A 19,166-nucleotide genomic window follows, 5' to 3' on the forward strand; every position below is an offset into this window, starting at 1 on the left:
CACGCTTCCCCAGATTGCGATCCAGGAGGAGCACAATCGATACGCGTGTGACCATTTGAGCAAATACCGCACAAGCGATAATTATGCTTAGAGAACGGAACCCTCGCTGCTATTCGACCAGAGAACAGATCAAAACTTGGGAGTTTAAAAGGATGGGAGGTCAATCCCACGGAGGGCTGACGGCGGTACTTGACACCCGCAGGTGTGCGAGAAACCCTCACCTAACATTATGATTATGCCTTCCATGTTGTCGTTGTCAGTAACAAGCTCAGTGAGGCGGGCACTACCCCATCCTCCTTTCCCAGATGGAAGGAGGGGAGTGCTTGGGAGGAGGGGGTCCCTACGCGGTCCCCAACCCAGACCAGAATCAGGTGGTTCTGAGTTCTTCACTGCTAAATGGCCACAACCAAACCCACCTCCCAGGACGGGTGTGACATTTGCTGACCTCACATCAGGGAGAACCTGACCAAGGACTTTACAGGTGTTCATACTATGAAAAATAAACTGTTCCGCATATATTTTTAGAGTTGTGGGCACTAAATAAAAAACACTGAAAGGGACTTGGTGGCACATAGTAAGTGTTCAGTGAATCCTAGTTACGGTGACCATGAGGGAGGGGGAAGAAGAGCTGGGGGGGGCGGGGAGGTGGGAGAAAGGAGGTGGGGGGAGAGAAGGAAGCAGCAGCAGAAGGGAAGGCAGAGGGGGAAGGACAAGAGGCACAGGCAGGCATAGAGTAGGTGCTCAGTTAATGTCCACTGCTGTCCCCACTCTGGGCTCGGTCATCACCCCCGCCCCCGCCTTGGTTTTCCAGATGGGAGACGGAGGTCTGCATTACTTTATCCCCTTCCCCTAGGTCACACCCCACCGTGGCTAAGCAGGGACAGGCCCCCAGTGAGCCCCAGAGCTGGCACCTGCCTAACTCCCAGGACCCTCACCTCTTCCTGTGGGCAGAGCCAGACCATCCCACTGTGGCTCCCCTCTTGCCCCACACTGCTGTCAGTAACTGACCCCACCATACCCCAACCCTCCACCTGGCAACATGCCCCAGGGGGACAATCATGGGCCCGTCCCTCTCACCATTAGGACCTCCCTCCCTGCCTCCTGCCACCAGTAGGGGCAACTTGAGCCATGACCAAGAGCCTGGGGCCCTCCCAGAACCCCTGGGCCACTTACCCCAGGACCTTCATAGAAGGCACTTTGGGCTTCCCCAGGGTTATCCAGGAGGTCATCACCATCCAGCTGCAACAAGACCCACCCCCACCCAAGGTCAACAGTCAGCCAGGCAGCCCACAGGCCTTGCTCTAGAACAAAAACCAATTTAAAGTTACATTGCACCAAAGGAAAAAGTCGGGGTCAGGGTGGGGGACAAAGAGTACGGGACATTGCCCCTCTGGAACAGAGGCCCCAAAGAATGGGGCTCGGCAGCATGTTCGAAACCCAAGAATTTGCCTTCATGCCTTTGCCCAAGCCATGCCCCGTCTTCCCCCTTCATCTCTCCAGCAGCAGGTCCGTCAGGACCTGTCACTGTCACCGCCTCCTCCCAATAGCTGCCTGTCCCCCTGACAAAGTCACTCCTTCCTCTGGGCAGCCCAAGTCACCGGCATGCCCCACCGTCCGGGCACCCAGCATGCCACACCACACCCATCTCCAGGAGGACAGGAACCGGGCTGATTCCCAGGAACGTCTCTAGTGCCAGAACAGGGCCTGGCGTCCACACGGATGCCTGCTGAATGTCTGTCTGTAGCAGAGCCTCCCTGGTTTCTCTCTACGTGGACGTCTCCCCAGAACCCGAGCCGGGCACAGCCAACAGCCTTCCTTGGGGAGCCTGCCCCAGACTCCTCACCTCTGGGGACCCAACTTACTCTGCAGCTCAGGCCCAAATCCAGGGGCCGACCTGACACTCTCCTCCTTGACATCTCCACCACCAGCACATCTATCTGACTCTGCCCCTGGAGAGACCCCAGAGCCAGTGCCTGCCACCCCCTCCATGGCTTGCCCTGACCAGCCTCAGCCCACTGCACTCGCCCCCACTCCACAAATCATCGACCACTTCTCCTTCTAAGACTCTGTTCCCCTCCCAGGGAGTGTAGGCTGGCTTGGTGACCCACTTCTAGTGAGTACAAGGTGACAAAAGCGATGGGGTGTGTCTTCAGAGACGAGATCATAAGAGGCACTGAGCTTCCTCCTGGCTCTCTCCTTTGGGTCCCTCACTCTGGAGGAAGCTGCCTGCCTTGTCGTGAGGATGTTTGAGGATCCTGTGGAGAGGCCGCTGTGGTGAGGCCCTGAGGCCTTCAGCCCACAGCTGAGGGAAAGGACCATCGGAGAAGCATGGCCTCTGGCCCCATACGAGCCTTCAGATGACAGTGGCCCCAGCCAACATCCTGACTGCAACCTCAGGACAGACCCCGAGTCAGAGGGACCCAGCTGAACCGCTCCCTGAGCCCCGACCCTCAAACTACTTGCCGACAAGTAGTTATAAGTCACTAAGTGCTGGGATAATTTGTTACACGGCCCTAGATAACCAACACACCTCCTCGTGGCTCAGCACTTCCACTCCGCCCCACTTTGTTCCAGGCCCTGCATGTCCTGTGACTTCTGTTCATGACAGTCTCACCACTACTAGCCTCCCTTCCGTCCGGCCACACCAGTCTTCTTCCACTCCTCAAATATGGCAAATTTTCCTGCATTTCTACCTGTTCCTCCCCTGCCCAGAGCACCATGGAGGCCTCCATCTGATCCTTCAAGGTCGCGTTCAAGGTCACCTCCCTGCCCACGCTAGCTAAAGAAGCCACCACCCCAGTCCCCCATTCGTTTTGTTTTAAACCATTTCCATTGTGTGGGCGACATTCTTTTTTTTTTTTTTTTTTAAATATTTTATTTATTTATTTGACAGAGAGAGATCACAAGTAGACAGAGAGGCAGGCAGAGAGAGAGAAAGAGGGAAGCAGGTTCCCTGCCGAGCAGAGAGCTCGATGTGGGACTCGATCCCAGGACCCTGAGATCATGACCTGAGCCGAAGGCAGCGGCCTAACCCACTGAGCCACCCAGGCGTCCCCGACCTTCTTATCTCTTATTCTGCACTGCAGGGTTCTGTCCAAGATCACCTTGAACAGTTACTGCTCTATTTACTAAGGAAATGTATAGGGCGTGAGGGCAGGGATTTGTCATCTCTTCTGCTCTTTCCATAACCCAAGGGCCCAGCTCCCAGAAGGCATGAGGCAAATGTCTACTGAATCAGGGCACTGGTCTCTTAGCCCCCCAGTTCCACAGTTCCCTAGCCCAGGAAGGCCCCTGCCTACCCCCGCACTCACCTTCTCGGATCCATGTAGGAAGTCATTGAGGGCCTGAGGGTCACTGAAAGACAGAAGGGGAGAGACACTGAGGAGGTGAGGGGTGGGGAAGCGGGGAGACAGGAAGGGCAGAGGGAGTCCGTTACTCACCAAATCACGTCTAGTAAGCATCTCCCATCCTCATCATCCATCGCCACTGAACCGGGGGCGGGGAGGGGGGCAGGAAGGGGGAGGGAGACAAGGTTAGATGTAGGCAGCGTGTGCCAGGACCCTCCTTTCCAGGACAGCTTCCTGGGACCAAGGTCTCTGGAAGGTCAGACTTTCTGTTCCCTTGAGCCTATGGGTGTGGCTGGGGCTGGTGACCAGCCAGAGGGAGCTGCTTTTCCCCTCTCCCCCCATGTCTTCCCAGCATGTGATGCTCACAGTGAGGACATCCACCAAGACAGAATGAGCCCTGATCACACAAGCAGGCCCGTGCTGAGTGCTTCACACACCCATAAATGGGGCCCCAGAGCCTGTCATTCAGCTCCCAGCCAGCAGGGGGCAGAGCCAGGCCTTAAACCCTGAGTCTGGGCTGCCAGGCCTTCTTGGGACTGGGTCAGGCTCAGAGCAAGAGTGTGACAGGGGTCTGCCCTGCATACCAATGGTCCTAAATGGTTCAGCTCATCTCTGAACAGTACCTTGGATAATCTGACGAAGGCAAAAGACCCTTCTGCCAAAAACATGCAGGTGGGCCAAAACTGTGACACACACTTTCCCAAGGGCCGTGGGACATACATGCACACCCGGGGGGCCTTGGGTCAACAAGCCCAGCCTAGAACATGCCATGCAAAGCTGATGGGAACACCCCCCTAAACACACACACTAGTGACTCTCCCTTCCAGAGCTGGCCATGGGGACCGTCCCTGGAGGTCCTTCCCAGGCTCTGGCTGCACTTGGCAGTGGTGACAATAGGCTGTCTCTGGCTCCATATCCCAGCCCCACCTATGCTTCCTTCTTCCCAAGTTACCACCAGGTCTGTGACCTACAAGCCCTTCCCTTCCCGAACAGCCTAGGGCAGGGGTGGAGTGGGAGGGGAAGGCCCAGCCAGGGGACAGAGAGGCTAGACCTGCAAAGAATCCGGAAAAAATGGGAAAATGGGAGAAGATCCCACCTGCAATTGGTAGGGAGGCAGGGGAACAGTCCAGATGACCCCGGGGGCCTGAGACCAGAGGGGGAGGGACAGAAGAGTTTCTAAGCCAGTTTCTAAGTAAGTAAGCCAGTTTCTCAGCCAGGCTCTGCCAAGAAGGAGTGTTCCTTCCTCCCCTGGGGGTCATGGTGGGCCCAGGGAGGTACAAGGAGGGGCAAGTACCCTTCCGGGCACGAACTGGGACCCTTGGCCCGTTACCTGCGCTACAAACGAATCATGAAGGGAAGGAGGGGGTGTCCACTCCAGGTCTACGCGGGGCCCCCAGCTGGGGACTTGGGGAGTGTCCTTTTGGGGGCCAGCTGTGGAGAGAATAAGAGGCTGTAAGAAAAGTCCGTGACAAGAAGGATGGGGGGAGGGAGGGAGTGGGGAGCTCAGGACAGGGGCGACCAGACCACGTGTGAGGAGGTAAGAAAAGAAGGGGTCAAACTCAAGTTTAAGAGGAGGCGAGACGACACTACATGTGATCCCATGTGTGACACCCACACACAGAGCGCGGGGTAGAGCACTACACAGTCGTGTGTGCCCCAGCAATGTGGGACATCCCATGACGTAATTTACTGACACCTGGACCTCATAAAACACAGTCAATTCTCGTTACTCAAGGCACTTGCATTCCGCACAGTTGCCGTGAGCACGTGGCTGTGGATTCTGGGTCCCTGATCTTGGGAGGGGGACACAGGGGGCCTCCTGCGAGCCTTTGCTCACATGCACATCAACGCAGCGATACACAGCCTCAGTCTACCATGTCTCCGTTTATGGACACCTCATGTAATATAAACTGTTGGGTCGTTAACTCCAAACCCACTACCAACAGCTCCGTGACTCAGGCCTGAAGGACGCTCCTCGAACACACGCACTCCTTCAGAGGGCGTATCCTGGCCTTCCTGCGCTTGGGGACACCAGGGAGCACTTCAGTCCTATGCCGGTAGCTGTTTTGAGCAGCAAACCCCCACAAAGAGCACAGACATGGAAAAACCACGGCACTCGACAATACGGGAGCTGAACCAAGACGGCAAAAAATAGCCTTGTTCCACCCCGGTGGGTACATGCGCTTGGGGCCACTCAAATTTTTCACAAGTCCCCTGGGGACCACGGAAATGCATCCATATCGATCTGCAAGTTACATGTTTTCTCGAGCAGGCAACTTCGCAAATACAGAATCGCTGGTAACCACCATGATGATGGTGCCCACCCACCACTGTTTTTTGTGTGTGTGTGTTTTTTTTAAGATTTCATTTGAAAGAGAGTGAGTGAGCAGAGTGAGAGAGAGAGAGAACAGAAGCAGGGCCAGGGCAGAAGGAGAAGCAGGCTCCCCCTTGATCAGGGAGCCTGGTGCGGGGCTCAATCCCAGGATTCTGGGATCATGACCTGGGCTGAAGGCAGACGTCCGACCACTGAGACACCCAGGCACCCCTCCAGCACTGGCTTTAAGCGTTCTACCTTAGGAACCCATTTCACCTTCTCTAGATCCCTGCGAGGCAAGCACTTTGATGAGCCCTGTTCTGCAGATGGGGAAACGGAGGCTCAGAAGAGCGCTCAACACGCCCAAGAGCCCTCAACTGGCAAAGGGGCCAGGCTGGGGTTTGAGCCAAGGCAGGCTTGCTCCAAGTCCCTGCCCTTAACCACTGTGCTGCGCAGGATCCTCTCATCATGCTGCTTCTCTCCAAAATCTAAAGCAAATATGGCAAAAATGTCAAGATTAGATGAAGCCGGGTGGCAGCCTTTGTTATCATTGCAAGAATGCTTGGAATAGTTCAGATTCGGAAAAAGCGAGAGGAATGGGAGCACCCAGGGCTTCCCCTCTTGCTTGGCAGGCCCAGGCCCTGGAAAGATCTAGAAAGGATCTGCCACGGGATCCTGTCCCAGCTAGATCCCAGGTGCACTGCCATGGCTTGAGGGTGTCCACGAGCTCGAGAGTTGGCTTTGCCTCAGGAGCCGGCTTTGTGTGGGGTCTTCCCTCCCCTCTGAACTGAGTTTCAGGTGCGGCCAGGCTCTGCAAACCTTAGGCCAGCAGAATTAGAGCTGGGAGTGGGTGCTTCCTGACCAGGACACTCCACATGGAGACTGTGGGTGAATGCCCACTGGGAGATTCCTGACGTCTCTGTGAGAATGTTTTTTATTTGTGTGCGTATATGTGTGCGTGTGTGTGTGTGTGTGTGTGTGCGCGCGCATGCGCATGTGCATGCGCGTGTGTGCGTGTTTTAAAGATTTCTTTATTTATTTGAGGGAGAGGGGCACAGAGAGAGCAAGTCCTCAGGCAGACTCCCCGCTGAGCACGGAGCCGGACGTGGGGCCCGATCTCACGGAGATCACGACCTGAGCCGAAAGCAGGAGTCGGCGCTCAGCTGTGCCACGCAGGTGACCCCATTCGTGCATTTTCATTCCACTGAGGAACAGCAGAGAAATGAAGGGGGGGCTTTTAGGCAAGAGGGAAATGCTCTGCCTCACGATGGGGTGCCCGTTCCATGAGGGTTTAAAATGTCACAGCTCAGATCTGCACATTTAAGTTCAAAACATTTAAATCTGATCTTAAAAAGCTCTAAAAAAACCAAATTGTCACCATCAGGTGGTAGTGGGCAGGGGAGTGGGGAGGGCCGGGTGTGGCAGGAAGTTGATCGTGGTTAAGACTGGGTGAGGGGCACCTGTGGGCTTCATGGTACCGTTCTTGTCAGTCTGTACATTCTGGAGAGTCTCCACAATAAAAAGAAAACAATATGTCAACAATCATTAGGTCTGGTACCTTGGCCTCCCGTGTCTCCCATCAGGTTGACGCTAAGAGGTCAAGCATGAGAGGACAGGGCCTGGAGACCAGGGTTTGGGTCCCCACCCCACCAGGCATGGGCTATGGGACCCTGGGTGAGTGACTTCACCTCTCTGGGCCTCCCTGTGTCCACTGGTCAAATGAGTGGAAGTGTAGTCCACATGGCAGCTGCTGGCATGGATTCCAGCCTTGACCTTGCTGTTTTGGGAGTTGGCTAGCCAGAAAAGGTCAGAGGCACAGTGGCCCCCAGCTTCCACCCTCTGCCTCCCTGACCCTTGTCTCATCCCCCCTGCCATGGTCTTCACACTGATTCCCAGGACCTATCCTGGATCTCAGAGACTGGAAATTGGGAGAGGGGCCAGAGTTGCTACATTTGGAATAAATGCTACAGATTCCAGTGCAGCCGGATGCCAGTGCCTCACGGTGGGTATCAGGTGCCCCCGGACTGATGAAAGTCCCTTGTGGGATGGCGGGGTGGTATCCCAGCCACCCCAGTGCCCACCCCTGCACTGCCACCTGCTAGCTGTGTGCCCTATGACCAGTTACTCAGACCTCCCCCTGCCTGCCTCAGTTTATCCACCTGGAAAATGCAGATAAAGGTACGTCCCCCCACCCCCCACCGTGGGACTGTTCCATAGGAACACCATTAATCCTCACACATGGTAAGTATTTTGTGCGTCAAATATCCCGCTGTAACAATTTCAACTGCCATTGTGAACATGATCTCATGGGGCGACCCTCAGAGTTTTCCGGCCTAAGCCTAGAAAAAAGTTGGGGAAACTTGGGGAAAAAAGTCCCCAAGCTTTGGCCTTGCCACCTGCTGCCAGGTGCCCCATTGTCACCCCGAACACCTTTGGAAGGCTTTATATACCACCTGCTTTGGCCCTGGGTTGTGCACATGGTCCTACTTAAACCGCCAGAGACCACGTCTCCTCGAATCCTTACAAGCCCATTCTTACCCCCATTTCTCAGATGAGATAAATGAGGCTAAAAAGAATGGTTATGGAGAAGCCACGGCCAAACACAGTGGAGGAAACATGGCCACGTGGGGCTAAGCAGGTACCCTGCAGCCCTCAGTCCAGCAGGCAGAGGGAGGCTTGAAGGACACAAATGAAGCTGAAAGAGAGAATCTGAACGCTGCCTGGATATTTGACAATATTAAGAAATTGTGATTAAGATTCAAAGCGGACAAGGTGCCTAGGTGGCTCAGTCGGTTAGGCGGCTGCCCTTGGCTCAAGTCATGATTCCAGGGTCCTGGGATCGAGCCCCTGTGTTGGGCTCCTTGCTCAGCGGGGTGTCTGCTTCTCCCTCTCCTCCCTGCTCATGCTCTCTGTTGCTAGCTCTCTTGCTATCTCTGGCTTTCTCTCTCAAATAAACAAATAAAATCTTTTCAAAAAAATGATTCAAAGTGGAGGGGTGCCTGGGTGCTTCAGGCACCCTTCTCTTTTTTAAAGATTTTATTCATTTATTTGACAGAGAGAGACACAGCAAGAGAGGGAACACAAGCAGGGCATGTGGGAGAGGGAGAAGCAGGAGCCCTGCTGAGCAGGGAGCCTGATGCAGAGTTCGATCCCAGGACCCTGATATCATGACCTGAGCTGAAGGCAGATGCTTAACGACTTGAGCCACCCAGGTGCCCTGAAGCGTCCGACTCTTGATCTCAGCTCAGGTCTTAATCTCGGGGTCATGAGTTCAAGGCCTAAAACAGGCTCCACAGAGAGTGTAGAGTCTACTTTAAAAAAAAAAAAAAGGTTGAAAGTGTAATAATGGCATCGTGTTATTGTTTTTCTTTTTCATTAGGGCCCTTACCCTGTAAAAACATACCCTGAGGGATGCCTGGGTGGCTCAGTGGGTTAAGCCTCTACCTTCGGCTCAGGTCATGATCTCAGGGTCCTGGGATCGAGCCCCGCATCGGGCTCTCTGCTCAGCAGGCAGCCTGCTTCCTCCTCTCTCTGCCTCCCTCTCTGCCTACTTGTGATCTGTGTCAAATAAAAAAATAAAATCTTTAAAAAAATAAAAAACCCTGAAATATTTAGGGATGAAATGGTAAAATGTCTGGGATTTTGCCCAAAAGAACCCAATTGTGGGTGTTCGGGGCAGGGGTGGGGGCGGGCACACAAACCCACGCGCTGACCAACACAGCTGACCCCAGCCACATGTGGCTATGTAAAAATTCAGGTTAATTCAATAGAACTGGGACAGAGGACTTCAATAAGACATTTCTCCAAAGAAGACAGACAGCCACAGGCACGTGAGAAGATGCTCAAGATGGTTCATCGTTAGGGCAATGCAGCCGGGACCGCAGATATCAGCTCACACTCATTCCGATGGCTACTATCAAACACATACAAAGTAAAACCACCCCAGAAAACATGCATTGCTGAGGATGTGAGGACACTGGAGCCCTCTGGCCCTGCTGGTGGGAATGCAGACTGGCGCAGCCGCTGTGGAAACCGGTCCGGTGGTCCCTCCAAACAGTCAAAATACCACTACCTCATAATCCAGCAAGTTTGCTCCTGGGTATATACCCCTGCTGTCCCTCTCCCCCACAAGAACTGAAAAAGGAGGGTCTCAGGCAGATCTCAGGGCATCCCTTGTCACAGTAGCGTGCCCCACAATCGCCAAAAGGTGACAACAGCCTGTGCATCCGCAGACACATGCACGGAGAAGCAAGACCATGGTGCCGACTTACAGTACTATCTAGGAAGGACACCCAGACACAGACCCAACACAGATAACCCGGGAGACATGGCGCTGCCTGCAACGAGCCAGTAGGCAAAGAGACCCACGCTACACCATCCGACATGTACTGTGCACAGAGGCAGAAAGCGGAATGGTGGCCACCAGGGGCCAGGGAGAAGGGGGCATGGGGAGTTACTGTTTAGTGGGTGCGGATTTTCAGTTCTGCAGGGCAAAGGGTCCTGGAGGTGGACGGGGGCCGCGGCTGCACAACAGGGTGAGCGTCCCAATTCCACTGAACTGTACACTGCACAGTGGCTGTAAGGTCGGGGGGTGCCCAGCTGACCCGGCGTCATGTGTTCGAGCCCCACAACGGCAGAGAGAAGACTTAGATACAATGTTAAAAAAAATGGCTAAGGTGGCCAATTTTACGTTATGCATCTTTCACCACGATTAAAAAAATAAGAAAATTTTTAAAAAGGACAATGAGGAGTATCAGAGATTTTTAAAAATTCCCATAAGAGAGTTCAATGACTTTAAGATGTATCCTCAATCCTGCTCACCGCGTTTTTAGTGGCTGGGGCAGCATGGATTGGGACTATTTCCATCGTGGCAGCAAGCTCTCTCACTGGACAGAGCTGATCTGTAAGAGGGGCAGCAACTGAAAAGGGATGCAGGTGGCTGACAGACCAGAGGGGGGTCCCTGTGCAGCTGTTCTCTCTACTTGGTGCATATTTGAAATTTTCCTCAATGAAAAATGCTTATTTTTTTAAAAAGAAAAAGACAATTTTTAATACCAAGTAGCGAACGTCTGTCTGATCACTTACTGTCTGTTTTGTTCTCTGCGGGATGCCCGTGCCTGCACGGGAGCGGCTCCGTAAATATTTGGGGAATGAAGAAATGAACATACCGACGCTCTCAGACAAATCCGTTCATTTGTTCACAGCAGCCTGGTGGTAAGGGCAGTTATGAAGCACGCACGGCATGTCCAGCCTGGGGGATACTCTAATGAGCAAAAGCACACTCAGTCCTTGGCCCTGGGTGGGAAGGGGAGCATGACCCGTGGTTCTCGACCAGGGGTGGCATTACATGCCCCTCTCCTCCACACACACATATACCCAAAAGCTATTAAAAATAAAGGTGACTGGGGGCCACGGTTAGTGTGCAAACTGTCCACATGGGAGTGGAGCGGAAGCTTCAAGAGCTGTCTCACGGCCTGAGTCCCACAACAAAGGGGACAGACACATGGACCCACGAGGGCATGACACGAGCCTTTGTCACTGAAAGCCCCGGAGGAATGGGGCTCCCTTGTTACTGCACAAACCCAGCCAGAGCCAACTGAGGCACCCCAAAGAGTCCATACGGCCCCACTGCTTCCCTGGGATCGGCCCTCGTGCTGACGTCACACCCCTGACCCCTCCTGGTTGCATGAGGCGGGAGGGACGCGGCCTTGAGCGTTACAGCTCAAGCAAGATGCAGGGACTCAGGGGGGTCAGGACACTTGCCCCAAACCATACCTGTGGCCACAGCGGTGGTGGGGGTGGGGTGGGGGGGACATTCAAGATTCGAACTCAGACCCTGTGATGCTGAAGACCTCATTCCTCACCACCACGCTATAAAAAGCAGGACAAGCCGGGACTGAAAACCACAGGCCGCTCGCGAGAACAGCCCTGACGCAACAATGACAAAGTGTCCTTCCAGAAGATCGTGTGAGTGCCTCCTGCGCTGGGGAGGCGAGCGGAGTTCTGCATTGTCATCAGGAGGCAGGCACGAGCCAGATCGCCCAGCAGGACGCAGGAGTCAGAGTTCGGACTCCAGAAACAGGCTCCTTCAAACTGCCCAGCAAGGGTTTCTAAGCAACCCCTGTGGGGGACAGACAGACAACCAACACTCAAGTCCACAGCCGTCTCCTCCGCCGATGGGGACGGATAGGAAGAGAAACCCATGTGGCAAAGCCCAAGTGTTGTTTTCCAAGCCCCACTTCCCCAGCCCTCCCCTCCCTTACTCACAGAAGCCTGAAGCCTTGCAGGGTAACACTTGCCAATTCCGAGATGTAAACAAAGCCTGCTCTGAGTCAGTCTTTTTTTTTTTTTTTTTTCCAAAGGACGGGTCACGCCTTGGAGGGTTGTGAAATCAAATGAGCAGGTTGTGACCAGGAGTTTTTTTTTTTTTCCCTCTTAATTAAATAGTATGGGGCAAAATGGAACGGGACTGCACAGAAAATATTAAAAGGCACCATCCGTGGTTAAGCGTTAAATATCAGTTTGTGAGATTGGTTTCAATTATGTGTGTCTGTATGTGGACGTATTTCCTACTGTGGATTGAGGTCCAAACGGCTTGAAAATAATTAGACTACACGAGGGGCACTCTTATCCCTTGTATCATGTGTTCATTTTCCTAAGCTTCCTTGTAGACAGGGCAGCCACGGTTCTGCAACTAGGAAGAGCCAAAGGGCACAGACCTGGGGAGAGTTTTTCTTCCAGAATATAAAGACAGAGCTCCTCTAGGGAGAAAATCCTCTGTTCTCCACTTCCAGCTTCTAGTACAGTTGAGAAGACTGGAGCGGCCGTGGCCATTTTGTAACAACGAGGCAATAAACCTCGGGCAGATAAGCCCACCAGCAGAGGATAGCCATTGGGAGGACAGAAGAAGGCTGGGTTCTTAACAACTCCTCATGCACTGCCCGCATGGTTTTCCATTATTTGCAGCCAGACCCGAGCTGACCACTTAGCTTGCATTTCTAGGTATCTCTGCAACCCACTGCAAGGACTCTCTCTAGCTTCCACAGGTCAAGGACAGTCCTCTGTGTGGGACTGACTGTGAGGGCTCAGCAACATGGAACATGGCTGGTGGAAAGGGGATCTGAAAAAGAGAACAGTCTGATCGCAAAAGCAGCCAGATAGTCTTCTCCCTGGTCCCATACTCTTTGCAGCAACTCTCCCTAAAGGATGGGCTTCTGACTCGCTTTGGCTAACAGAATGTGGCAGAAGTGATGGTGTGTCTTTCTGAGGCTACACCTCAAGAGACCCACCAGACTTCTGTTCTCTGCCCAGGTGCTGTGTGATGAAGCCTAGGCTAGCTCACCGGGTGACAACAGTCACATGCCCATCACCTCCCATCGTCCCAGTAGACCTAATCCAGTCAGGTTCCAGAAGCAGAGCCACCTCGCTCGCCTTCAACTGACCACAGACACCAAAGCAAGACTAAAAGTACACAGCTGTACCCAGTCCAGATTCCAACCACCGGGAGCATGGCTTTAACAGCGAGACAAGCAGACTTCCTGCTAAGTGGGGAGGCAGATGCGGGGCTCGATCCCAAGACCCCGAGACCATGACCTGAGCCAAAGGCAGACGTTCAACTGACTGAAGCACTCAGGCGTCCGGTGGCTAATCTGTTAAGCAGCAATAGTTTGGGGGCTGTTTGTTGCGTAGCAGAAGCTAACTGATACAGCCCTCTCCAGAAATGAAGGACCAACCTTGGCCTCACACCTCTGACTCACCTGAGTCTTATCCATTCACTCACCTCCCAAACCTCCTCGAGCCCTCTCCTCCTCTCCATGGCCACTATTCCTACTCACATCGAGACCCCCATCATTTTTCTTTTCATCTATTTATGCACCCAGCCTGTGCTAACATCCCGCTTGCCCACAACTGACTGCACCTGTGGTTAAAATACTCAAACACGGGGCACCTGCGTGGCTCAGTGGGTTAAGCCTCTGCCTTCGGCTCAGGTCATGATCTCAGGGTCCTGGGATCGAGCTCCGCATCAGGCTCTCGGCTCAGCGGGGAGCCTGCTTCCTCCTTTCTCTCTGCCTGCCTCTCCACCTACTTGTAATCTCTCTCTCTGTCAAATAAATAAATAAAACCTTTAAAAAATATATTCAGACATCTCCATTCTGAAATACCTCTAGGACCCAGCAACTGCAGTGTGACACCAGGCACCACCTAATCTGTGCTAATGGTCTACTGCTTGTTACGAATTTTAAATTTATTTTATTTTTATTTATTTTGAGAGAGAGAGTGAGTGGGGGGTTGGGGCGGAGGAAGAGAGAGAGAGACTCTGAAACAGGCTCCACACTCAGCACAGAGCCCTATGTGGGGCTCGATCCCACAACGCTGAGATCATAACCTGAGTCAAGATCAAGGGTCAGACACTCAACCAACTGAGCTACCAGGTGCCTTGCTTGTTACAAATTTTAGATGTTATTATATTCATTCATTCATTCATTCATTCAGCACCTCCTATATTTCTGCCAGGCACCGACAGACTGGAGTGGGCAATGACAGCTCAAGTGCATCAGAAAAACATCAGTCAAACCACATACAAACTTCATCACCCTTCCTGCTCCATCACCCTCTTCATCACCAAAGCCGAGGTTTGCAGAGCACTTATGAAGTGGCCGGTGCTGATCTAAGCGTTCCATCTTCCTACATTTCATTCTCACAACAACTCTTGTACTAAGTGGCATGACCCTCGTGCCCATTTCACAGCTGACAAAACCGAGGCGGACAAAGGGGTTAGGTAACTTGCCCAAGGTCACTCAGTCAGCAGAATGGTAGAGCCAGGAACAACAGGCCAACGGGCTCCCAAGCTCGTGGGAACTACACGAGAGTGCCAGGCTGACAAGCTGCTCCCACCCCAACCTCCAGGGAAACATTCCCTGCAGGGAACTTACAGTGCCCCACCTCTTATGCCTTCTTCCCCTTACGCTGTCCTGAAGCGCCACAGAAAACTCAGTTCATATCCCACACGGCCTGGTCCAACAGAGTGATGAGTTCCTGCAGTGGACCTGACCTACCACAATGCCCAGATGCTGCCCTCTTCCGATTTTTCCCATGGCCTCTGTAGCACATTGAATAGTAGTTCACCCAAATGATAGGTCTATAACCCCAGAGCTGTGAATATGGTCTTCCCCATTTGAAAAAAAGGGTCTAGATGTATCCTGGGTATACAATATATATACACAAACAAGCATGTACAGTTGCACAGGTTGTTCACTATACAAAGGAATTAAGTCATGGGGACAAGTGCAGCCTCAAATGCAGCCGAGGCTCTGCTCACACCAGGAAGACCCAGAGAAGGGCAACATCCACCTGGAGAAAGGACTCTCTTCTAGTTCACACAAAGGAGACGAAGGGACTGTGCCCTCCCAGAGAAGGCACCTCTTTCAATTCCACTGGAAAGCCCAATAAGAGCTAGCTTGGCCCAGGCTATGTAGCCACTGGCATGCTGTGTCTATTTCAAAGTAAAAAAAGGAAAACAGGGAAAAAATGTTGATTCCTCGCCCACTCCCACCCCTCTGGGGAAGAGAGAGAAAAAGCAATTTGAAGAGCAATTAAAATCTACACCATCTTTATTTTCAGTGACCTTTAGAGTTCTAAAATCATTGAATTAGTTTAACAACATAAAAGCGTGCCCTATAAAACTTGGATTGCTCATAAAGCGACTGGTGTCTAGTTCCTAAAAGCCTAGTTTAACCAGGTAGTTACACACTAGAATGTTCTGCACCTCCCCCCGCCCCCCACTTTCTACCATCCACCACTGTTCTAAATGCAGCTATAAAGCTGCGGGTTTGCCAAGAAAACCAGGTATCTCAAAAGGTTTTACATTTTCTCCTGAACACTGGTTTATAAAAGAATAGAGGAAACTCCCAAGAAGGAGGGAAACAGGCAGTGGGGTGGGGGAAGGGAACAAAAGGAATAATTACACTGACCGGACACGGGGCCTCCTGTGGCACTGGGCAACAGGGAAGGCTTCGAGGTCGGGACCAAGTGGAGCTTGGAGGAGCGAAAGGGAAACAAAAACTCCAACAACACTGCGCATGCTTTAGGCCACTGGGTCCTAAACTTGAACATGCACCAGAATAGTAAGAACTGGGTTTTGTGCTCAGAAGGGCTGGGGCAGGGCCTGGGAATGCGCATTTTGAACAACTTCCCAGGTGATGCAGATGCTGCTGGCCCAGGGGCGACACTCAGGAGAATCTCTGTTCTAGAAGCTTCTGTCTCTTCATTTTCCTCCCAGGGCTCTTGTTCTCATACTGAACACAAGCCACTGGTTCCTAGCCAATGACAAGGTTGCGTTTCGGGGCAAAGAGGTGGCCCATTATCCAAAGCCACTCCCAGCCTGACTTCCTGGTCAACAGAACTTGCATTTGGTTTCATTCAGCAATGTACCCACTCACGAGGATGAGTCATTACAAGCATAGGCCTTTACCCTTTGGTCAGAAACATCCTTCCTCATTCTCTTTGCAGTTAAGTTGTGGACATGGGAAAGATTTTTACATCTGGATAAAGAGAGCCCTACATTGGGAAGACTATTTGCCCCTGCTCTTTCTTCCTGCTTGAAAAACTGATGCGAAGCATGATGTTAATGGCTGGTGCTGCGGCAGCTATTCTGTGCCCCAGAGGGAGGAGGTCAAAAGAGTCAGATCCTAGCAGCCTGGCAATCCTGACCTGCCCCAAATCCCTAGAATGGCCTACTAGACACCTTGTTCCAGAAGACAATGAAAAACCCGGCTTAATTTAAGTGAAACATACACCTACTCTATGACCTTAGTGAAAAGAATGTGTACGAAAGCATTTCCACAAAAAATTTTTCACACCAGCCATCTTCACCAGCCCCAGACTGGAAACATCACAGATGTACACTGGCTGGTAAATGAAAAAACAAACCGTGTTAACAGCCCACACGGTGGACAGTAAAAGGGACTACGCCACCGTTACCATACAGAAACACGGATGAATCCCAAACGCATCCTAATGGAGCAAAGGAAGCCAGACGAAGAAGACCATCCACAGTGCAATCCCGTCACGTGAAGTTCCGAGTCAGTGACACCCGTGGGAAGAAATCAGAGCTGTGGTGGCCTCAAGGAGGCAGGCGGAGGGACAGAAGGAGGGGGACTCTTCCCCGATGGAAATGTGCTGGATCCGGATCTGGGTTAATGGTTACCTGAGTAAGATCTGTCAAAATTCATCACGCTGTATACTGAAGATGTGTGCATTTGGTTGCACGTAAATTATATCCCAATAAAGCACAGCCAGGATATAAAGGAGGGGAAAAAAGGCCGTACAATCGATTCTTGTTATTCATGGTAGTTATGTTCTATAAAGTTACCACGATCGCTGAATTAGGGAATCCTGAACTATCGCTCCTGGGGGAAATCAAGGGTTAGGTCCCTGTGAGCCTCTGGTCACATTTCCATCAGGCGATCAATACGTAACCTTGTTTTATGTGTGTTTCCATTTAAATACATCTTATTTAATAGATATTACTGACTGGGTCCCAAGGAACTCATGGCCCACAGCACTATAACTCACATCTGAAAGAAGTTCGCCCTGCACATGTGTTTTCTACATGAGGCACTTTCCAAACTTCTCGCCCTAGGCGGGGCGAGGGGGGGCATTTTTAAATGGGGAAATCACCACCACCCAGTACACTGATGTGAAAAACAGGGTGCTAAAGGTTAGACCAGAAAAGGGCACTCATTTGCAGTGTGGGAGCTGAAACAAGAAGGCAGAGTGTTTGCTTTTTCAATCTGCACTAGGAATGGGCACACAGGAAGACTCGAAGTTTCCCCCCTACTGCTCTGCGCATGTGTGCAGACAACCAAGACAGTGCGGGGAGGACCGATGGCTGGTTTGCAAGGATGAATACAGAGCAAGGGGATGAATTCACGAATACGGCATCTGTAAATAACGAGGCTCTCCAGATACTAATGCATGTATCCCTTACTCACAACTTCACTTATGTACCAATCTCACTTCCGTATCCTGCAGGTACAACGTGAGGTATGCAACCTTGTAAATGTCCCCGGCTGTTGTTTATAACAGAAAGATACTAGAAACAATCCACTGGCCATCAGTAGAAAACAGGTTGAACAAAAAACTACGATCTATCCAAACAGGGGAAGACATTTGTTTAAAAAGTGTTGTTGTTTTTTTAAAATAGGAATTATTATTTAAGCCATTGCCGGTCAGGTAAACTGTTACTTGTAGCCAAATGTGTACAGACCAAAAGCTACTCCACGGTAAAAGGAAGCGCTGGGATTTGAACCCAGATTTCATAGACATCGTGGCCTGGATGGCTTTCTGATGCCTGTCAAAACCCCGGACGCCTGAGGATCTGCTGGCAGCGAGTTACTGTCCTCCCCTCCACCCTCCTGCAGTGAAACGCTTTTCTTCCTGGATTCGAGCACAGCTTTCTAATTGCTCATCAGAGCGGAGCTGTCTTCAGGAACCAGCTAAGCCCAGTGGCTCCGAGACACCACGCTTCCTCCTGTTTCTTAATAAATCCACCATCCTTCCCTGGGTTTTGCAACCGTCCGTATAGAGATGCCCGTGAGTGCTGCCTGGAGTGCTGCGGGGGAGTCGCTCACTGCCTTCCTGCTTCCTCTCCAGTTCCTTCTAAACTCGGTTCCCCACTCAGTGGCCAAAAAAATGATTCCATTTTATTTAAGGTTGTGTCGTTTCCAGCAGCACCGGGGAGGCAGCAGCAAAGACAACAGACATCCCTGCTTTCCTGGAGGGGGCACTGCTGGCAGGAGTCAGACCACAGAACACAAGACATACAGCAGAGTGGGCAGTGGCAAGGATAGAGGCAAAAGGTGGTGGGGGAAGGGGGTAGGGAAGGAGGGGGATGCACTCTAAGTAGTGGTCAGGATAGCTTCACAGATAGGAATTTGAGCATATGTGGAGAGAACAGAAGAAACGTGGACACGCGGGGAAAGGCATCTGAGGCAGAGGGTACAGCAGATGCAAAGGCCCTGGGGTGGAAATGCACCAGGGTGCTTGAGCAATGGTAAGGAGATGAAGAGGGGTCAAAGAGGCAAGTTCAAAGGCCAAATGATGGGGGGCCCGGTGGGCCAAGGTGAGGATCTGGACTTTTATTCTGAAGGAGCCCAAGAGATGGGAAGTCTCGAAACATGTGGGCCATGATCTGACTCAGGTTTTCACAGGATCCCTCTGGCTGCTGAGTGGAAAATGGATTTTAGAAAGTGAGGACGGGGCAGGCAGCCCAGAGGCGAGACGCTGGTAGTAGGGGAAGAAGTGAAAACTGGCCAGATTCTGGATCTGATTGTAAAGCAGCAGAGACTACAGATCCACGGGCCAGGGGTGGGGGGTGGGGGGGCAGGGAGAGAGCAGAATCCAGGGACCTGCAGAGTTTGAGAGGGACTGGAATAAACAGGGGATAATTGAGAGCAGCCATGTAGGACGTGCAAACACAGCCTTATACAAGCTGCCTTGTTTGA

General features: G+C 52.2%; 1 protein-coding gene across 4 annotated transcripts in view; it reads right to left on the bottom strand.

The window, feature by feature from the left end:
- BICRA (BRD4 interacting chromatin remodeling complex associated protein) overlaps positions 1-19,166 on the bottom strand; it is a 74,999-nt gene that overhangs the window by 19,729 nt on the left and 36,104 nt on the right. For 2 of the 4 annotated variants that reach the window (XM_044257005.1, XM_044257007.1), the window contains exons 2-5: positions 4,678-4,778; positions 3,441-3,486; positions 3,312-3,354; positions 1,174-1,239 (exon numbers count right to left, since the gene is read on the bottom strand). In XM_044257005.1, the coding sequence (XP_044112940.1) occupies positions 1,174-1,239; positions 3,312-3,354; positions 3,441-3,481 (150 nt within the window). In that variant the 5' untranslated portion in view covers positions 3,482-3,486; positions 4,678-4,778. Of the gene's footprint in view, positions 1-1,173; positions 1,240-3,311; positions 3,355-3,440; positions 3,487-4,677; positions 4,779-11,928; positions 11,961-19,166 lie in introns of those variants that run through there. The other 2 variants (XM_044257006.1, XM_044257009.1) reach the window with 2 other exon arrangements.

This window comes from Neovison vison, chromosome 7, assembly GCF_020171115.1.
Source record: "Neovison vison isolate M4711 chromosome 7, ASM_NN_V1, whole genome shotgun sequence".
NCBI classification, from domain to species: domain Eukaryota; kingdom Metazoa; phylum Chordata; class Mammalia; order Carnivora; family Mustelidae; genus Neogale; species Neogale vison.